The 20,948-nt window shown below is 49.1% G+C and overlaps 1 protein-coding gene across 18 annotated transcripts in view; it reads right to left on the bottom strand.

Moving 5' to 3' along the window:
- The window catches only part of GAPVD1 (GTPase activating protein and VPS9 domains 1), a 486,206-nt gene that overhangs the window by 247,682 nt on the left and 217,576 nt on the right, over window positions 1-20,948 (bottom strand). For all 18 annotated transcript variants that reach the window (XM_085613786.1, XM_085613788.1, XM_085613789.1 and 15 more), the window contains one exon: window positions 20,584-20,757. In XM_085613786.1, coding sequence (XP_085469912.1) covers window positions 20,584-20,757 — 174 coding nt within the window. The remainder of the gene's footprint in view (window positions 1-20,583; window positions 20,758-20,948) is intronic.

The raw sequence follows: 20,948 nt of genomic DNA, 5'->3' as shown, positions 1-20,948 counted from the left end.
TCGTAGTGAGGTACAGGTGGCGGAGACCTGTGAGGTGGAGGCGGTGGAGGAGGTGGAGGGGGTAGGGGAGGCGGTGGTGGGGAGGGCACTCTGAGGGGAGAAGTAGCAGAGTCCTTCCTTTTGGGTGGAGGAGGAGGAGCCGGAGCATCAAGGCGTCTTTTCTTGGTAGTTAAAGTCAAAAGCCCAGTCTTTGGATCTTTGGACAAAGTCTTTTGTAAAGGGTCTGGTGTAAACAGAGCCAATGGTGTCGAGTCGTCTGTCGGCACCGGTGATTTCGGAACCGGGGGTTTCGATGGTCTGTGTGCGCCATGCTTTTTTGAGGTCTCCGGGTGTTTCGGCGTCGAATGATGTTTCGGCGCCGGAGCATCGGTGCCGACAGATTTGTGTTTGTGTTTGGTCGGCACCGAGTGTCCAGGCTTCGGCACCGGTGGTTTCGGAGTCGAGCTGGATTTTGCAGTCTTCGGTGCCGGATGCTGTTTTTCGGCACCGGGTGTTGGCTGGCTCGATCCCGAGCTGCCATGAGACTTTGGGAGCTTCGACACCGGGCCCGAAGGTGGGGTGATCGAAGTTTTGGTTTTGGTTTTGCCCAGGCCGGCAGGCGAGGGAGTAACCTGAGTCTCTTTGGTTTTCGGCGTGGGGGTGGGAGGGGGCATAGTACTCACGGCCCGCTGCGCTGGTGTAATGTCCTCCACGTCGGAGTCGTCGGCCTCGGAAGCGCTGACGACGTCTTCCTCCTGCTCGGTGTGTGTTTGCCCCGAAGCTTCGGCGTCGTCTCCGAAGATGTCCGGTGGAGCTGCAGAGGATGAGTGCGCCATGGTGCGTCGAGCTCTTCGATCTCGGATGGTCTTCTTCGATCGAAAAGACTTGCAGGCGGGGCAGTCTCTGGCCTCGTGTTCCGGAGAGAGGCAAAGGTTACACACCTGATGGAGGTCGGTGTGGGGAAATTTAGACCCACATTTTGGGCACTTTTTGAACGGAGTCCTTTCCATCGGCCGGGACCGGAGTCGCGGAGGGCCCGAAGGCCGGTGTCGATGTACGGGATGGAGAAAGTGCCGCTTCGAGAGATGAAGATGATGAAGGAACTCGAAGAATCGAGGATTTTCCGTCGAGGCTGGAACCGTAGAAGTTCGAAGCCGGAGCACGAAGTATCACATCCGAGCCCGATGGCGGAAAAAAACAATCTGAGGATGGAGCCGAAGCCCATGCGCAGTACGGACCGAAGGAGGAGTCACCAAACTCGTGACTTCCAAAGACTGTCCAAGAAGAAAAACAAACTGCAAACATCCGGGCCCAACACCAGATGGCGACCTATGCTAAGTGTACAATCTGCAGCTCATATGCCTCGAACATAATGTTTTGAGTACAGCCTGGCCAACACTAGCTTGTTGCTTAGTTTGCACATCTACACAATAGTGTTTAGTGAAAGTGTGCGGTGTTGACCATGTAGCTGCTTTGCAGATATCTCTAATGGGATGTTTCCTAAAAAAGCAATTGAAGCCCCTATTTTACGTGTAGAATGGGCTTTAGGGGGAACGGATAACGTTTGTTTTGCTTTGTAGTAGCAAATTTGAATGCATTTGACAATCCACCTAGCTATCCCTGATTTGGAGATGGGCTTGCCTTTGTGTGGTGGAGAGAAAGAGACAAACAGTTGTTTGGTCTTACGGAAAGGTTGTGTTCTCTCAATGTAGTAGAGTAAGGCTCGTTTGACATCTAGTGTGTGAAGAGCTCTTTCTGCAACGGTCTGTGGTTGCGAGAAAAATACTGGTAGTTCTACAGATTGGTTTAGGTGAAATGGAGAAATGACTTTGGGAAGGAATTTTGGGTTGGTACGGAGAACCACCTTATTATGGTGCATTTGTAGAAAAGGTTCTTGAATAGTAAGTGCTTGTATCTCACTGACCCTTCTGAGGGAAGTGATGACTACAAGAAAAGCGGTTTTCCATGTTAAGAATTATAGTTCACATTTGTGTAGTGGTTCAAAAGGAGGTCCCATTAGTCTGGTGAGAACGATATTTAGGTTCCACACAGGTGAGGGTGGCACTCTGGGGGGAATTATTCTTTTAAGGCCTTCCATGAAGGCTTTAATGGCAGGTACTCTAAAGAGTGAGAGATGTTGCCTGTTTTGTAGGTAAGCTGCTATGGCTGCGAGGTGTAGTCGAATGGACGTATAGGCTAGAGTAAGTAGCCTATGATGTGTTGAATGGACACATCTAGGGGATCAATGGTGTTATGACAATAGACAACAAAACGTTTCCACTTGGCGGCGTAGCACGCTCTAGTGGTAGGGCGCCTAGCTTCTTTGATGACGTTCATACGGTCAGGGGGGAGATTTAGGTACCCGAATTCTAGGATTTCAGGAGCCAGATCGCAAGGTTGAGCTGAGCTGGGTCCGGGTGTCTGATCTCTCCATGGTTCTGGGTTAAGAGGTGTGGAGAGAGGTGCAATTTTTGATGCGGTACCACCGATAGTTCCAGCAGTGTGGTGTACCACAGGTTGTCTGGCCCAAGTTGGCGCTACTAATATTAGTATGAGGGACTGCTGTTGTAGTTTGCGCACCACTAGCGGAATGAGTGGGAGAGGCGGAAAAGCATACGCAAATCTGCCTGACCAGTTCATCCATATCGCATTGCCTTTGGACAATGGGTGTGGGTATATGGCAGGGAAGCTTGGGCATTTTGTGTTATCGTGGGTGGCGAAGAGGTCTAGCTGTGGATGCCCCCACATTTGAAAGTACGGGTGAAGAACTTGCGGGTGAAGTTCCCACTCGTGGAGTTGTTGTGTTTGTCTGCTGAATAGATCTGCCATAGTGTTTTGGACTCCAGGGACATGTTGGGCTAGGAGAAAGATTTTCTGGGGTATGGCCCATCCCCATATGCTCTGTGCTAATTGAGAGAGCTGTGGAGAGTGTGTGCCGCCTTGTTTTTGAATATAATACATGGCTGTCATGTCTGTGCGGATTAGGACTGCCTTGCCTGAAATCTAGGTTTGTAAAGATTTTAGGGCTAGGAAGATTGCTAGTAATTCCAGATGGTTGATATGGAGTAGCTTCTGATGAGGTGTCCATTTGCCTTGCATGGTGAGATGTAATAGATGAGCTCCCCAGCCGGAGAGCGATGCATCTGTTGTTAGTACTATCTGGGGAACCTTGTCCAGGAACGGTCGGCCTTTGGAAAGGTTTGTGGTGGTCCACCACTGCAGAGAGCGATGGGTACGACCGTCTACCAACACCAGATCTGTTAATTGACCCTGGGCCTGGTTCCATTGGTGCGCTAAGCACTCTTGGAGAGGACGCATCTGGGGTCTTGCGTGAGGTACTATGAAGATGCAAGAGGCCATCATCCCTATTAGTTGCATGAACACCCGAGCTGGAAGGGAGTGATGTGCTATGAATTTTGCGCGTAGAACCTGAATGCTTGCAATCCTGGCAGGATTGGGGTAGGCGAGCGCTTTTGAGGTGTCTATAGTGGCACCTAGATATTGTTTTATGTGGGATGGTTGTAGATGGGACTTTTCGTGGTTTACCGAAGCCTAGCTGGTGAAGTAGCTGGATCGTGGTGTGTGTTTGTTGTACACACTGATTGTATGAACTGGCTTTTATCAACCAGTCGTCTAGGTATGGGAAGACATGAATGTGTTGTCTTCGCAGATGTGCTGCCACCCCTGCTAGGCACTTGGTGAATACTCGTGGTGCGGTTGTGACTCCGAACGGAAGCACTTTGAATTGGTAGTGTTGGCCGTCCACTACAAATCTGAGGTACTTCCTGTGAGCGTTGTGCACTGGAATGTGGAAATAAGCATCTTTTAGGTCCAAAGTCGTGAGGAAGTCGTTTTGGGAAAGCAGCGTAAGCACCTGCTGAAGCGTCACCATATGAAAATGGTCTGAGCACATGTATTTGTTTAGGTGCCAAAGGTCTAGGATGGGCCGTAGAGTCTCGTCCCTTTCTGGTATGAAAAAATATAGGGAGTAGACCCCCATATTTTGTTGGTTGGTAGGAACGTGTTCTATTGCCTTTTTGTCTAGGAGGGAGATTACCTCCTGCTTGAGTAGCAGTAGATGTTCTGGTGACATTGGGCGTTGTCTGGGTGGAATGTTTGGGGGGGGGGGGTAGATATTAGTTCTAGGCAGTAGCCTGACCGAATTATTTGTGTTACCCATTTGTCTGAGGTGATGGTAGTCCAGACCGGAAGGAAATGTTGGAGTCTGCCCCCGACCGGAGTGGGATGATCTGGGGGAAGTGGAGGGAAGTCATTGGGTAGGCGCGGTGGCAGAGCGGGCGGTGTTTGTTTTCCCTCTGCCTTTGTTATTGTTGCCCCTGTAGCCGCCTCTTTGGTAACCCCTTGTAAAGGTGGACTGAGTAGGGGATTTGTATGAAGTGGAAGCGGTGTCTGAGGAGTAGCCTCTGGATGTGCTCCGAAAGGAAGAGCGGCGAAAGGAGCGTCTGGGAGGGTGAGATTGTAAGGCTCCCATGGATTTTGCCGTGACAGTGTCCTTTTTCATTTTCTCTAGGGCGTCATCCACTTTTGGGCCAAACAAATGTTCCTGGTCAAAGGGATGATTGAGGATGGAGGCTTGTACCTCCGGTTTAAAACCCGATATCCTTAGCCAGGCATGGCGACGGAGGAGGACACTAGTATTGATGGCCCTAGAGGCTGTGTCTGCTGCATCTAAGGCACAACGTATGGAGGTATTAGTAATTGTTTTGCCCTCCTGAATTAGCTCAATGGCCCTAGCTTTGTATTTATCAGAGAGATGGTGCATTATGGCTTCTAACTCGTCATAATGGGCCCTGTCATACCTCGCTAGTAGTGCTTGTGTATTGGCGATACGCCATATATTGGCCGCTTGCGATGCAGTACGCTTGCCTGATGCCTCCAAGAGTTTAGACTATTTGTCAGGTGGTGGTGCGTCGCCTGATGCCTGGGAGTTGGCCCTTTTCCGTGCTGTGGATATTACCAGGAAATCTAGTGGCGCTGGCCCTCTGGTGTAGGAGGGATCTGTTGGGGCGGCTTTATATTTCTTTTCAATGCGCGGATTAATGACCCTGGCCCTGACTGGGTCCTCAAAGATCTCCGGCGCATGTTTTATAACACCTTTAAGCATAGGCAATATGGAGGTGGTCCTATGTGTGGTGTCAAATGTATCTAGGAGGAAATCCTCCTCCACTGGGTCGGTATGTAAATCTACCCCGTGGTAGTGTGCCGCCCTTTGCAGTAAATGGTTGAACCCCAAGGAGTATTCTGGTGGAGAAGGTCTGGAAGGGTAAAGATCGTCTTGTGGGACGTTGGGGATATCAGGGATATTATAAACGTCCCATGGGTCTGGGGATCCTGTGGGAGTGGGGTCCCCTGTAGGTATATCTTGGGGCACATCCCCTATGTCATCATATGGATCCCCTTGATCATCATCATCATCCGGGGATGGGGTCAGGGAATGATGAGGTGGGGGTGGGGAAGGTGGTGGAGGAGGGGAAGGAGGGGAAGGTGGAGGAGGTGGAGGAGGTGGAGGAGGTGGTGGAGGTGGGGAAGGTAGTCTGAAAGGGGAGGTAGCAGAGTCCTTCCTTTTTGGAGGTGGAGGAGGTTTCTCTAAATGTCTTTTTGATAGACAGCATCAAATGTCCAGTTTTGGGGTCCTTAGTTAGTGTTTTTTGTAAGGGATCCGGTGCGAATAGTTCTGGAGAGGTTGGTTGGTCCGTCGGCGCCGAAGGCGTCGGGCCGTTGGTTTCTTAGGTTTATTGGTGTTGGTTCGTTGTTTGGAACCATGCTTGGAAAGCTCCGATTGCTTAGTAGGCCCGAGATGGATTTCGGCTTGGAAGTGTCGGTGGCCTTGTGTGCTTTTGTCGGTACCGAAGATGGGGTCGGTGCCGAGGAGCTGGGTCTCGACCCAGAGTGTTTCGGTGTGGGGCTCGGTGTCAAGATGGAGGCCGGTTTCTTTTTCGGTGCCGAAGAGTGTTTATCGGCTCCGACGGTGGGCTGGCTCGTGCCCGACCCGCCTGAATTCTTAATTGGCTTCCTTACCAGTCCCGAAGGTGCGGTGTGGGAAGCAGTGTCTTTGGTGTTGCTTAGGCCTGAAGGCGAAGGCGTGACCAAAGCCTTTTTTGGTGCCGGTGAGGGTGTGGGCGGGGGTAGATTAGTACTCACAACCCTCTGTGCCGGAGTGATGTCCTCCACATCTGAATCGTCAGCTTCGGAGGCGCTGACGAGTCCCTCGTCAGTGTGTTGTTCTGGAGCGTCAACGCCTTCCCCGAAGATGTCGTCCGGGATCGCCGTCGAGGAGTGTGCCATGGTTCTTCTGGCTCTTCGGTCCCGAATAGTTTTCTTGGACCGGAAGGATTTACACGCCGGACAGTCTCGAGCCTCGTGTTCAGGGGAGAGGCAGAGATTGCATACCTCGTGGAGATCGGTGTGGGGGAATTTGGACCCACATCGAGGGTACTTTTTAAATGGAGTCCTTCCAATTAGCCAGGACCGGAGCTTGGGATGGCTGAAGGCCGCCGTCGACGACGACTGGAACCGAAGGTCTTGGCGATGAGAGGCGCGTCGAGTGGGGAGATCGCGATTTAAACAATACAGCAAATTGGGGTGAGGATTACGCGTTGATCGTCGAACTGGAAGCTGTACGGAATCTGAGCCTGATGGCGGAAAAAAACAATCTGAGGACGTAGCCGAAGCCCATGCGCAATACGATCCAAGGGAGGAGTCACCTACCTCGTGACTTCCAAAGACTTACCAACAGGAAAAACAAACTGCAAACATCCGGGCCCAACACCAGGTGGCAATCTATGCACAAGTGTGTAATCTGCAGCTCATATGCCTCGAACATAGAGTTATCGGTTTAAAGGTAAGTACTCGACTGGCAGAGTTGAGGTTCTGGGCATAGACTCAGGGGTCCCCCAGGGTCAGGTAGGTACAGTTGGTTCACCCTCAGCGACTCTAGGGCGGCCGGTGCAGAGAGAGTTAGGCCCAATGTTATCCTATGAGGGATAGGGGGGCCTTGGTTGGTGGCTGCTGACTAGCAAGCCACGCGGCTGTCTGAGCTGGGCTCCTGGTCACTTACTCAGGGCAAGTGGGGGAAGTAGATAGGTGTAGAGGTTGCACTGCCAGGGCCACTCGGGCGGCTGGGTGCAGGGTGCTTTTGAGCCTTCGGGCGCTCAATTGATTTCAATGGGAAATCTCTGGTTTAGAAAAAGACTGCAAGCTCGGGGACGAGGATTCTTCAGGTGCCACCACCACTTCGAGAAGTAAGTTGGGTAGTTGGAGGATAGGTAGGTACCCCGGGATTGGGCACAGGGGGCCGCAGGTGCCGCGTGCAGAGGTGCCTTTGGGTGTCGGGAAATCTTACCCTCTGTTGATCGCGGTAGGGGGGGCACCTTGTTCTGAGGATGCAGGCTTCTTCAGGAGTGTCGAGGGAGGTCCTTGGGTGCCGGACTCGGGGTCACAGTCGCCGTGGGGTCGTCCTCGTGGTCTCTGTTCACTCCGGCACTGGCCAGGCTTGGCTGGTGCAGAGGGTGCTGGGTTCGCGGTTCCGGGCTGCTGCCAGGGATTAGAAGTAGGTTTTGAGTAGAGCCTCTACTCATGGGAGTCCCAGGGGCTTAGAGCCAAAAGATAGCCAGGTACTCCAGGGTTTGTGAGGTTGCTGGCCACAAGAGATGCCGGGTTGGAGCAGGAGCAGGTTCGAGGGTCGACAGGCCGGTAGGGCTAGGGCCAAAGCAGTTGGTGTCTTCCTCTTCTTAGCAGCTGCAGGGCAGGTCTTCTTTCTTCTTGCTCTTCTTTGTATTTCGGAATCTGGAATCTGGGGAAGGAAGGTTCAGGGTCCCCTAAATACTAGATTTAGGGGCGTTACAGGTAGGTGAAGGGCAGGGACCAATGGGTCCCTGTCCTGGGGTGGGTACACCCCCCTATCCTGCCTCTCTCCTGTGGCAGGGGAGCAGTAGCCTAGTCCTGATAGGGTAGGGCTTCCCATTTTCAAGATGGCGAGAGCCCGGAGATGTGTTTGACCTCGCCTCCCCCACCTGAGGGGTGGGGTTGGTAGTCTGGCACATCCCCGGTCCTTATTTGGGGTTTCCGGCCAAGCTTCCCACCAGAGTGGGGGGTTGCAGTGGCCTGGGGAAGCTCACAGAGGCGGCATGCCTTTGAAGCTTCCCCCTGCCCATCCTGGGGAGGAGATTTAGCACCTCTCCCAGGATGTGCATTATTGCAGGCCCAGGAGAGCAGGGGCTCTCCCACCCAGGGGTCCAGCAACATGTCTGCTGTGTGGCAGCCTAGGCAGCCTCAGAGCAGACGTGGATTGTAGGTTAGGTTTAAGGGGGCATCTCTAAGATACCCTCTGGGGTGCTTGGTATATTAAATCCCACACTGGCATCAGTGTGGGTTTAATGTGCTGAGAAGTTTGATACCAAACTTCAGTCTTCAGTGTTGCCATTATGGTGCTGTGGAGTTCGTGTTTGACGAGTTCTCAGCACCATGTACTCTTAAATGGCAGCACTGCACTTACAGTGCCCAGGAATGGACTTGAGTACTGTATGGGCACAGGGCTCCTGTGCCCACACAATTGGCATAAGGCACCCAGCTAGAGGGGTGGCTGATATATGCCATGGCATTGTAGGTGATGGGCATGGCACACAGGGATGTGTGCCATGTCGACTCTTTGTTTTGTCTTGCACCCAGACACCCAGCCTGCAAAGGCAGTGTGTGTGTGTGTAAGGGTACAGGGCCTCTAAGGGTGGCACAATGAGTGCTGCAGACCTTAGAGGCCTTCCCTGGTCACAAGGCCCTGGGTACCTAGGGTACCATTTGCCAGGGGCTGACATGTGGCCAGTGTTTGCCAATTTGGGTTTTGTGTGATTTAGGGAAGGAACATAGGCCCTGGGCACCTGATTGGCAGGAGTCCAGGGCACACTCAGTCAAAGTACATTCAGCAATTCAGCAAAAAGTGGGGGCATACCATGCAAGAAAGATGGCACTTTCTCACACACTTGAATAGGACAATATTTCATTTTGTATTGTTTTAGTATCACTACCCAATAACTGGTCGGGTTCCAGCAACGTAATTAAATCTCAGGTGGGAGACATAAGGGACCCCTAAGTTACTAGTCCCCAGCAACACATGATTGCACATCATGGGGACATGTCTAGCTCCCTTTGTAGACCGGATGGACTAAATTTCCCATGAATCCTGCGTGTCACCTGACAGCGTGCTGAGGCAGATGACACGATCACGGGAAGACGGAGGCTTTTCCTCTTATGCCGGGATCTTCTTCCCCCCTCACATTGTTGAGAGGAGACAGGCGCTGCAGTAGCTGCAAAAGTAGGGTGTAACCTTTGATGACATGAGTGAAAGGGAAACTCTTAGCAGAGACACGCCCCACCCAGATCCCACAAACTTAGACCACACCAATTTCAGGTCATGGCAGAATTGAGGCCGCAGTTTAATAGGCAGTTTTAAACTTACAAGCGATCCTTCAATACACATTACTTTATTTATTCGGCAAGCCTGTGCCCTACATTCAGTGCCGGCTGTCTTCACTTCCACTCTGGGCAAGCATTTGCTTCCAGCCCCAACTGGGGGACATTTCACTTTCGGTGCAACCACACATTCCATTCCAGGTAAACTTCTGCTTCCAACTCGATGGGTGACCTTTCACATGTGAACTTACAACCACTGCTCACATTTATGCGCACTATGTGGAGTGCATTACGGAACGCTCACCTATTTCTCTCACAGATAATTACCCACAAGTATGCAGTGGAATGCTTTATACATTTTACATGTGTGCAGCTTGACCTCTCAAGTTTGGCTGGAATTCAGCATGTTATAAGGAGCATTGCCTCCTGGTACTGTTTTTCTTGTCTGTTTGTCTTGTCAATTTAATTTTCTATTATTTGATCGTCATTGCAGGACTACTTCAACAGAGCTGACAAAGCATTTCTCTCCTTAGAAGGAAGAAGATATATACAAATGGGTATGCCTGCTACATCTGTAATCTGTTTGTACCAGTAGTATAGGGATCCCTGGTCCTGTCGAAAGCCGCAATGTTTCCCTGCTAGATGCAGGAGTAATTATTACTCATAGGCATCACTCTAGTTTTTAGGTCTCGGCTAGCGTGGCTGCGCAGATGCGCAGCTCACTCGGAGAGATTTAATGATTCTGAGGGAATTCTGTAAAGGGCATCAAGACCCGCCCATCTTTCCCATTGGCTGGCGTCACCGTTTATGCTAAATGGTGGCCAGCCATTGGGAAAGAGCACTTTGTGACGTAGACTTTTCCATTTTTCAGACGGCCCACTTGGACGGGCTCGTCTGACTTCCTCTCGTCGCAAAAGCTTTATTATCTTTATGGGGCCATGTGTTTCAAACACATGGCCCCATAAAGACAAACTCCGGCGCAATCTCTCCCTCCCCTTCTTTGCCTCTTCCTTTCACTCTCTGCCCCCTCTGCCAGCCCCCTGAGCATTGGTATCATGTTGCACAGCGTCTCTGGTTGCGGCCCGTCAGCTCCCTAACCGGTAATTCTTTCACGCTGGCCATCCCAAGGCAGAAACACATGGTGAGCCTCGCAGGGAATAGGCCGGGGTCGCCTGCACAGGTAGGGCGTTGCGGTTGGCTCCCCCCAGGCTCCCGTTGGCGAGGCTAGGGCGTCCCACCCCTTTACACCCGGGCAAGACTGCCCCGGAGTTTTCCATCCTCGCTTTCCCCACCAGCCACACCGGGGGGTTTCCAAACTGCCGTGATTGAGATCCTTTATCCTGCTCGGAGGACGGGGCAGGGGGGTTATATCGCGGCTGCCTAGGGGTGCAAAGGCTACACGCGTTGGCGCTTGAGTGAGGGGGGCAGCATAGGGTGCCCAGAGTACCACCCCTCCCGTCCGCGAGGCGCTATGAGCGTGCTTAGCTCGGCAGTTAGGATGGTGGAGCGTGCGAAATGCTCACATCGGTGGAGGGTTAGTCCGAAGCCTGCCAACGCCGATCACCTGACTAAATTTGTGAAATTTAAATGGCGCGATGTGAATTGAGAGTGTTTGTTGATATCATGGTGCGGGAACTGGGCGTCGGGCATTTTCAGGGCCCCCGAGGGCACTGCCCCAGATTTTAAAAGAAACTCCGTTTGCTGGTTGGGGGTAGTGAATGTTTCTCGCGCAAGAGACATCACAGGGGCGCGAGCACGGCATTGCGAGTGTGAGGTAATTCCAGCAGCATGTGAGTACCAAGGTACGGGTGGCGCGGGTCCATCGTACCGCACAGGTTTCGTTCCCGCTTTCTCACCGCTGCGCCATAGCCCCAAGCACAATCAGGCTGTTCCCGCAGGCGCCAACCGGCAGGGTAAATTAGCATATCATGACTCTCCTCTGGGGGTACGAGAGGCAGGCGACCAGTTTGTAGCCGCTGTGTGAAACTGTGTTAAGGGCGTTGTCTTGTTTCCGAATTTTGTTCTTTTCAGCGTGTTGAGGCTTTCCGCTGCGCGATGCTGTGCTTGGGGGCGTTGTCGCGCTGTGTGATGCCGCTGGAGCGCGGTTTGCCGGGCAGTCAGTTGCTTTGGTTGTGCCGCTGAGGTTGGCTGAGGATTGGGGGGGGGGGTGGAGGTCAAGGGGTATGGTCACGTGGGTGACAGTGTTCAAAGGCCCTCGGAACCGGGGGCTTGCGGAACTGCGTTGCATGCCTCCAGCGCAATGCTCGTTAGGGTGTTATACAAGGGTAAATATAACACCGCAACTCTTGGCCTCAAACAGGTTGTCGCTGGGCCAGTCCCAGCAGAAACAGTTAGGGCTTCGCGCTGGCTGGCTGATTTCCCCCCCCACCCCTTAAGTCCTCTCTCATGTTGGCACAGTTTTGCCGGTGACGTTTGGGTGCAAGGTGGTTTGAACAAACACTCGCGTTGGGCCATTGCGGGGCGGCCTTTTGGCCTTAGTTTACACGCTCTCATGCCCACTCCGATATAATACAATTTAAATAATCGGGGCTGGCCGTTGATGCCGGTTTCTGCTGCGTCTGCCTACGCGCGGCATTGGGGCAAGACATGCGGGGTGGGCCGAGGCACGATACCTCATGTTTCTACTAATGTGTTTGCCCACGGCGACCTACTGAGGTCTTTTGCTCCCACCTCCCGAACTTATGTTTCAAACAGGTTTGCTGTGGTGCTGCCTTGTGTTGTATGACGTTGGAAAATGTCCCGGATGCTGCAAATGCATAACAACATATACTGTCTTTGCCACCCTCAGAAAGTATCGTTAAGGCAGCGAGTGCAGACTCCAGGTGCAGGCTCTCAGCCGAAGGCAAGGCAGGCAGCAGGACAGGGCAGCAGACTCACAAAGGTTTTCGGGGGTGACAAGCAGCGTTGGGTGGTCCGTGGGGTGGGGGGGGAGGGGGGGGGTGAGACCATGGGTGGAGCGGGGGCATGGTGCAGAATTAATTCAAGGCTGCTCCAGAAAGAGGGGGACGCCTCGGGCGACACCTTTGAGGGGACATAACCATTGTCATGTCACCAAGGTTTACGGATAAATCTCCAAAGAACCGATCGGGAGGATGGAGGGAGGCCACCAGCCCGCGCAATCCGCTGAATCAGTGAGTGTTGAGGATGGGCCCAGCTGTGGGGGGAGGGGCAGGGTTGGGGGGGCGGCGTGATACCAAGCTGTGAATTAGTGTGTACCATACGCACACACAACACGTGGCTTCAGAGGGATATCTGCAGCAAGACTCTACTACTTACTACTCACTCCTCTCTACTACACTCCCCTCTCTACTACTCCCTCTCTACTACTTACTACTCTACTCATTACTACTCTACTCATTACTACTCTCTACTCACTACTAGGCACTCACTACTACTCTACTGCCCTCTACTGCTCACTCTACTGCTCACTCTCTACTGCCCTCTACTGCTCCCTCTCCACTACTCACTCTCTCCTACTCACTCTCTACTATTTGCTACTACTCACTCTCTACACTACTCACTCTCTACACTACTCACTCTCTACACTACTCTCTGCTACACTCTCTGCTACACTCTCTGCTACACTCTCTGCTACACTCTCTGCTACACTCTCTGCTACACTCTCTGCTACACTCTCTGCTACACTCTCTGCTACACTCTCTGCTACACTCTCTGCTACACTCTCTGCTACACTCTCTGCTACACTCTCTGCTACACTCTCTGCTACACTCTCTGCTACACTCTCTGCTACACTCTCTACTACACTCTCTGCTCCTCTCTACTCTGTACTACTCACTAATACTCTCTACTACTCACGCTCTACTACTCACTCCCTTCTCTCTACCTCTCTACACCTCTCTCTACCTCTCTCTCTGCCTCTACACCTCTCTCTACCCGCACACATATATATATATATCTACATTCATACATAAACATATATACATCTGCATATCTATATAAATACAAATATAAATGCATGCATACACATATATGCATACATATGCATGGTATGTACATAAAAGCTTGAAAAACACTAATAAAACCAAAGCTAAAAAGCCACCTAATTACAAACAGTATTGCTTTAACTTTTACAAAGCCAAGACCTGTTGCATTTTTAATGCTTGTTAACCATCTCGTCACCTTCTAAATTGAATTAAAGGTAGATCCTAGTTGAAGGTCACCAACATTTTTAGCTTTTATGCTTCTTGGATCCCATAACCCAAACTTCATCCATAAATACTTCCTGTGAGTCCACAAGCAAGCCTGCCCGCCATAAAAAAATGCTTTGGCGAGCAAGGATGGCCAATGATAAAGTATGACATCCAGGAGGGTGTGAGGCCATACCTTTCAACTTCTTGAATTGACTCTTAAGAGTATAATAGTAATACTGAAACAGGATGGTCCTATATTAACTATAAAAACTTTCACAGTCCCAAGCGTTTTCTGGAATAGGGATATTTTCCTGATCTTGACCCTTCTTGTTCTATATTGTCTCATTTGTCTTGTTGCACTGTGCATGGCAAAACATGGCCATCAATACATTATTGCGATGATTCTAATGATTATTAAAGCCTTGGCACAAGGTACCCAGTTTTGCCATATAACAGCATTCCAGAGGTATCGTGTTGCAAGCCAAAAGCAACACACCATGGCACATTTTAGGATTTCTCAGCAGTATGTTGGCGTAATGTGTTCTCACTGACCACTCAAGCATCTTAGGCATCATGGTGGACACTACTGGCAAAACGGTGGCTGGAGCCTGAGGGTATCCTTAGTGTACTGTTGGTACCCTTGGAAGTTAGTAGTCAAGCCATGCAGAGTGCTGAACCATCCCTAATCTGACTCTCCAAGATTAAGGATTGCTACAACAACAGTGGGCATCTGTGAATGTCAGCTACTACTGGCCTATGATGAGCATCCTTGGCATGCCATTGTGATACATGAGCATGTGAGAAGATTCTAACCTTGTGGGCCAGTCTAACAGGCGAGTACTTAGTAAAACTGACAAGCTACATTTGGGGACCAAACTTGAGTATTTACTAAAATCTAAAAGTTAATGATTGGATGATAAAAAGATACTTTTAAAAAGTAATAACTTTTCTTTGGTAGAAGTGAATTTATTCAGACAAAATAAAAGCCTTATAATTGTGGATACATGCTTATTCTTCAGAATATATCGAACTTATGTTTGTGGACAAAAGTATTGCTTTTCCATATGTATTTAGAACTTAAGTTTGAGTGATAATTCATGATGAGTTGGAGACATGTACGGCTAATGCTATGGAATTGGTGCCAGAGGGCATTTGATGCCAAAGCTTTTTCATGAGTCATTTGGACACTCTTAATATCTCCTAAGCTGGATCTAAATCTTAAGTGATACGATTGTAAATTTAGAAACTGAAATGGTAATACAAAAAGCCGGTCTACAGTTTTGTTAACTCAGTGTCACAAACACAGGTTTGGGAAACTTCTTACTTGGCACTCTATAAAAAATGCTAAAGAAAAAAAGGGTATCCAAGATGGTGTCAAAAGTTGTTTCCAATGGCAAAGTCTACACATTTTCTCCACAACTCTACCCTTGGGAAGACTCAATACAGCTGGCAGAGGGTCATACTAAATTTCTTTCTCGTGCAAGCTTTTTTCTCGAATTTTATTAGCTCCATCTGAATATTACTCCATTACACAACAAGTTATGAGAAGCAAATGATCCTTTACAGACATTTTATACAACTCACCGTCTCCTCTTCCAGCTAGGGAGGCTGCTTTCCCTTTATGGGATGGCAAAATCTTACTAGGATGCCTTAAAATTTCTCCACACCTTATTTTCTAGTATTAGAGCCACAGAATTACAATAGGAGTGTCCATCGCTAATATAGCTGACACAATCTTTCTTGTGAGATCGGTAAATTGTTTGGACAACATATCCAGCTCCTGGTGCACTGCAAAGTTTGCAGTTTACTGATGACAAATTCACGAAGGCCCCTTCTGCATTTATAGGCAATTTATGTAAACACTGTATTGTAAAATACACAATGTGGCCTGAAATTCTCAAACTTTTGTGTGCGCGCCAATTAACAAGTTACTTGCCTTCAATAATGCTCTTTCAGGTGGATATTCTATCTAACCGCAGATTCTTCACCTTTTGATGTCTCACGTTTTAATTTCCCCAGGCACCAGAATTAATCCGGAAACTTTTACAGCACTTGCACCTGGACACCATCAAATTCCTTATCAACCGCCCTGCTCCCCCTTTTGTGGAGTAGATTTCTGGATTTTAATGCAAGCCATGTTAGGATCTGCACACTATCATGGTTTGTAATCTATAACTTTAGCAAAATACTTTATGCTAAACTGACATTAGCGAGCAAAAGTGACTCCTATACATGGTTCCACACACTTCTTTTGGAGGCAGGGCAAGCTGACTGAGGAGTACAATATCACCACTTATAGACACGAGGAACCAATTGCTGTAAAAGTTTCTGGATCCAGTCGGGCACCTGGGGAATTTAGGAAATGAAGTCTACGGTTAGAAGTACCCATCCGAAAGTTTCATTTGTAGCGCGACCACACAATACCCTCTCTCTAACAAAAAGAAAAAAGTTCTAATTTGATATGAACTTTATATGTAATGTAATGTAATGTAATGTAATGTAATGTAAAAGAAATTTGTAAAGCGCGACGTTCACCATGCGGTTTCTTGGCGCTAAGAAATAAGCAGCTAAACCTGGGGAGGAAGGGAGGGAGAGGGGGGGAAGAGATAGAAAGAGAAGAGAGGGGGAAAAGGGGGAGGAGCGAAAGAAAGAGGGAAAAGTTAGTTGTATGCAAGACGGAAAAGGTGAGTCTTAAGAAGGGATCTGAAATGAGTATAAAACGGGGCCAGTCTTATATCCAAGGGAAGAGTGTTCCAGAGGGAAGGGGCAAGAAACGAGAATCTAAGACCACCCCATTTCTTGCGCTTAACTCTGGGAACTTTGAGGAGGGCCAAGTGGGCCGAACGTAGATTACGGGTAGGAACAGAAGGGTGAATCAGAGAAGAAATAAACACAGGGCTAAGACCAGCCAAAGATTTGAAAATAAGGCACCCCATCTTGAAATTGCAGCGTTCAGAAACAGGGAGCCAATGCAAAGATTTTAACAAAGGGCGAGTATGGCAATGCCTAGGTTGATGGAAGATGAGGCGGGCTGCCTGATTCTGGACAAGTTGCAAGCGTTTTAGCTGATAGTCGGGGATGCCAACATATAAGGCATTAGCGTAATCAATTCTGGAAATGACTAAGGCTAAGAGGGCCAGAGTAAGGGCTTCAGTAGTAAGGAAGCGGGCAATTTTGCGGATTTTTCGCAGCTGAAAGAAACAGGCAGAGACAGTGGCATTTATTTGGGGTTTAATTGAGAGATCTTTACTGATGATAACTCCCAGACTTTTAGCCGAGTTAGAAGGACAGGGAGGCAGGCCCAGACTGACGGGCCAGAAGTTGGAATTCCAAGGATTGGAAGGGCCTCCGACGAGGACCAGTTCGGTCTTGTCGGGATTCAGTTTCAAATGATTTGCCCCCATCCAATTGCTGATGTGACAAAGGGTGGATTGAAAGTCAGCAACTGACTGGTCCGAGGAGTCGATGTTAAAGACTAATTGAATGTCATCCGCATAATTAAATGCGGAGACATTTCTGTCTCGGAGAGAGCTAATCAGAGGAGTGAGATAAAGATTGAAAAGTAGGGGGACAGGGACGATCCCTGAGGCACACCACAGGTCAAAGTGACCTTATCTGCGGAGAACTGTGACAAACGGACCGCTTGTTGGCGGCAGGAGAGAAACGAGCGAACCCAATCAAGGGCAGTGCCCTCGATCCCTGCCTGTCTGACACGGTCGACCAGAATCGCGTGGTCGACCGTGTCAAAGGCGGCCGACAAATCCAGGAGAACCAGCGCCTGGTGGGTGTTAGAGAGGAGTTAAGCACACAGGGGTAACCCTATAACCCAAGGAACCTGGGCCTCATCAATATATATGAACAATGGTTCCGAAGGGAAAGCAGTTACTTACAGTTGAGATAAATCAATTTACACAACACACAGCATTAGTTGATCTAACAGATAATCAATATTAAACAATGAATAATACTTCAAAAGAACACAATAATTTATTTTTTGATTTTCATATGAATTTCAACTCATTTATCTACTCATTTGAATATGAGCAAAAATGAAAAAGGCTGTATATACAATAATATTTACAAAGAAGCGACGCAGTGACAGAGTGAATAAGGTGACTAGGTGTGATAGTGAAAATGTGAATATTTACAATGTATGTACGTGATTATCGATAAAATACACAAAAAGTTTTTGCAGAATTTTTTTTTTTTTGCAAAAAAGTCCTCCGCTTAATTATGGATAGATAATAGACCTTGTAAGGCACAAGTCCTAACTTTTCTGTATATACAAGGAATTCCAATTGGTACGGGACTGTGGAACCGTCAACGTTTCGACCCTATATCAACCAGTTGTTGTACACAGTCATATCGGGTCTTCTTCAGGACACAGGAGGTGTATAACAGCCTAATTGTAGGTGATAGGACAAATGTCCACCAGTATATCGTAGTTGCCACTCGATTTCAATCAGAAGGGACTACCAGAGTCGTAGTAGATCTTGATTCGTCTTCGTCTAATTATTTAATCTTTTTCATCTCTTTCCATTCTGATTACCGAGACATGTTGTGAATTGCTGACTTCAGGGTAGATACTTTACGTATAGTACTGCAGGGGGCACAGTCATCAGGATACAAATTCAACTGATGTTTTCGGCTTGTTTTTCTTAATCAAGGGGAGTCCGTCTGATGCACGCCGCCAGCCATTTTTGCTCATATTCAAATGAGTAGATAAATGAGTTGAAATTCATATGAAAATCAAAAAATAAATTATTGTGTTCTTTTGAAGTATTATTCATTGTTTAATATTGATTATCTGTTAGATCAACTAATGCTGTGTGTTGTGTAAATTGATTTATCTCAACTGTAAGTAACTGCTTTCCCTTCGGAACCATTGTTCATATATATTGGTGGGTGTTAGAGTCAGCTCCTCTTCGTAGTTTTTCCATGACGGAGTATAACCATCTCGGTGGAATGAGCAGGCCTAAATCCAGCCTGTTGGGAGTCGAGAAAATGAGAGCGCTCGACATGGGAGCTCAAAATTTTGGTAACATGGGTCTCGAGTACCTTCCCAAGGTAGGGAAGGAGAGAGATGGGGCGAAAATTACTCATAACTGTTGGATCAGCGGTCGGTTTTTTTAAAATAGGTACCACTTCTGCTGTCTTGAAGATACGGGGAACTTGACCGGAGGTAAGAGAAGAGTTCAAAAGAGCCAGAGGGGGGGCGGGGCAGGCCGAAAAGGCCTTGCATAGGATCTTGGGGGGCAACAGTCAGTAGCGGATCCTGAGGAGACTTTACTGAGGAGAGCGGGAAACTCCGATTCCGTAATGACAGGAATCCGTGAGAGGGACGGGAAGGGGAAGGGGTCTACACAAGGGGAGACTAGAGACAGAGAGGGGGGCAAGAGGAGCGGAGCCTGGATGCTGTTTTTGATTTTTGCAATTTTCTCAATAAAGAAGAGATTGAGGGAATCGCAGAGTGTCTGAGAAGGAGAAGGTTTGATGGATACTCTGTCGGGGTGGGATAGTTCCTCAACAATCGCGAAGATGTTTTTGGCTTTGTTGGCTGACTCCTTGATTTTATTGGAAAAATGTGAGATTTTAGCAGTCGTGATGGCGGATTTATAGCCTTTGAGAAGGGACAGAAACTCTGCCCTGGCTGCAGGTGAATAGTTTTTGCGCCACTGGCGCTCGGCTTGCCTAAGGCCGAGTTTTAAAGCTTTAAGATCCTCAGAGAACCATTTCTGTGCGTCGTGAAGACGTCTAAGTTTGATCCGCCTGAGGGGGGCGACCACGTCGCTGGCAGACTCGAGCCAAAGATTTAGGTTTTGGGCGAAGATATCCAGGGAGTCAGATTCCAGAGGGATGGTGGTCCTGAGTAGGTGAAAAAAGTGATCTTTGTTCGCTTTGTTCCAGTTGCGTGCGGAATGGTTGGAGTCAAGGGAATTACTTGGGGGAGAGGAGATTTTGAGAGAGAAAGATAGAAAAGTGGTCGGACCAGGCACATGGCGAGATGAGAAGGGCCGAAGACACAAGATTGGAGGTCCAGACCTGGTCCAAGATATGTCCTTTGGTGTGAGTGGCAGTATTGACAAGTTGGCAGCAGTTTAGGCTACGCAATAGCTCAGAGAAGGCTACCGAGCAAGCGCTTTCCTTCTCATCCAGAGGCCAATAATTGAAGTCCCCAAGGACAAGAATTTTGGAGTTGTTGATGGTAATCTGGGAGAGGAAATCGCCAAACAAGGACGGAAAGTCTGGCATAGGTTGTGGAGGACGGTAGACAGACACAAATGAGGGGAGATACAGAAGAGTCCAGGGAGGGAGAATGGGGAGAGGTAGGAAGGGCAGTGACGTGTGTACGAGCAACTATCTCAGGAAAAGAGCGACGCGTACAGGCTAAACCCAAATGGTTGAGTTGCAAATATGTAGAGGGGGCCAGCGGCCATACTGCATGCAGCTTAAGAATGTCTGCCGAAGAGTATTGAGTTACAATGACAGAACGGGCAGAGTAACTGGCCCCGGTCGGGCGCGGACGGGCGCGGACGGGCGCAGACGGGCTTGCCTTAGGCGCGCCTTTGGCGCGCCAACGGCGCGCCCGCTGCGCGTCCGATGGAGGCACATAATTTATAGGCAGAGAGAGGAAGGGAGAGAGCGTGCCCAGCGCTCGTGGGCGTGTCCTGGGGAGTTCCCAGGGAGTTCCAGGAAGTGATGGTAGAAGCGACTGCAGACCCGAGGCAGCGATGGAGACGCTGTGCGGGGACAGCAGGTAGGCGAAACTGATGTGGAATGCCCAGGGGGGGGGAGCGAGATTCAGGCAAGCATAGAACAAACAAACAATTTTTAAAATAAATCTCCAGTAAAAAACTCCCGGCTTTCCGCCTCAGGAGGTAGCTGAATAATGAACCTCTATACAGGAATGCAAATAGTGTAGCTACATAACCAAAATCATTACACCACTACAGAAAGTTTCCTCAAGTATGCTTCTGCAAAACAGTCTAAGGAGCACTCTAATTACCTGCCATTTCTTGCAAACGGTCTTCATCAATGTTTGGATCAAAGTCGCTGCCCAGGACGTCAGTGCTCCAGGTTTCACTAACCGTTTCAGATATATCCCTGTCATCAGTGAGCCCCATCATGTCTCTAATTTCAAACTTGCGCAGTTTGTCATCAAGGTTGTCCTGGGTGGTTGCTAAAATTAAAAAAAAGAGAAAGGAATGGAGCAAACACCACAGGAGCGAGTGTACATATTGAAAAGCAGACGTAGGTGAATCAAGCAGATACACTCTGTGTGAGGTTATGTTAAATGTAGTGGTTAGGACCAAATCATAACAAGTGCTAACCAGTAGTTTCTTCAGAAAAAGAAAAACATTGCCCCATGAT

The sequence above is a fragment of the Triturus cristatus genome, chromosome 1_2 (genome assembly GCF_964204655.1).
Source record: "Triturus cristatus chromosome 1_2, aTriCri1.1, whole genome shotgun sequence".
NCBI lineage: Eukaryota > Metazoa > Chordata > Amphibia > Caudata > Salamandridae > Triturus > Triturus cristatus.
This window is presented reverse-complemented; position numbering and strand designations above follow the sequence as displayed.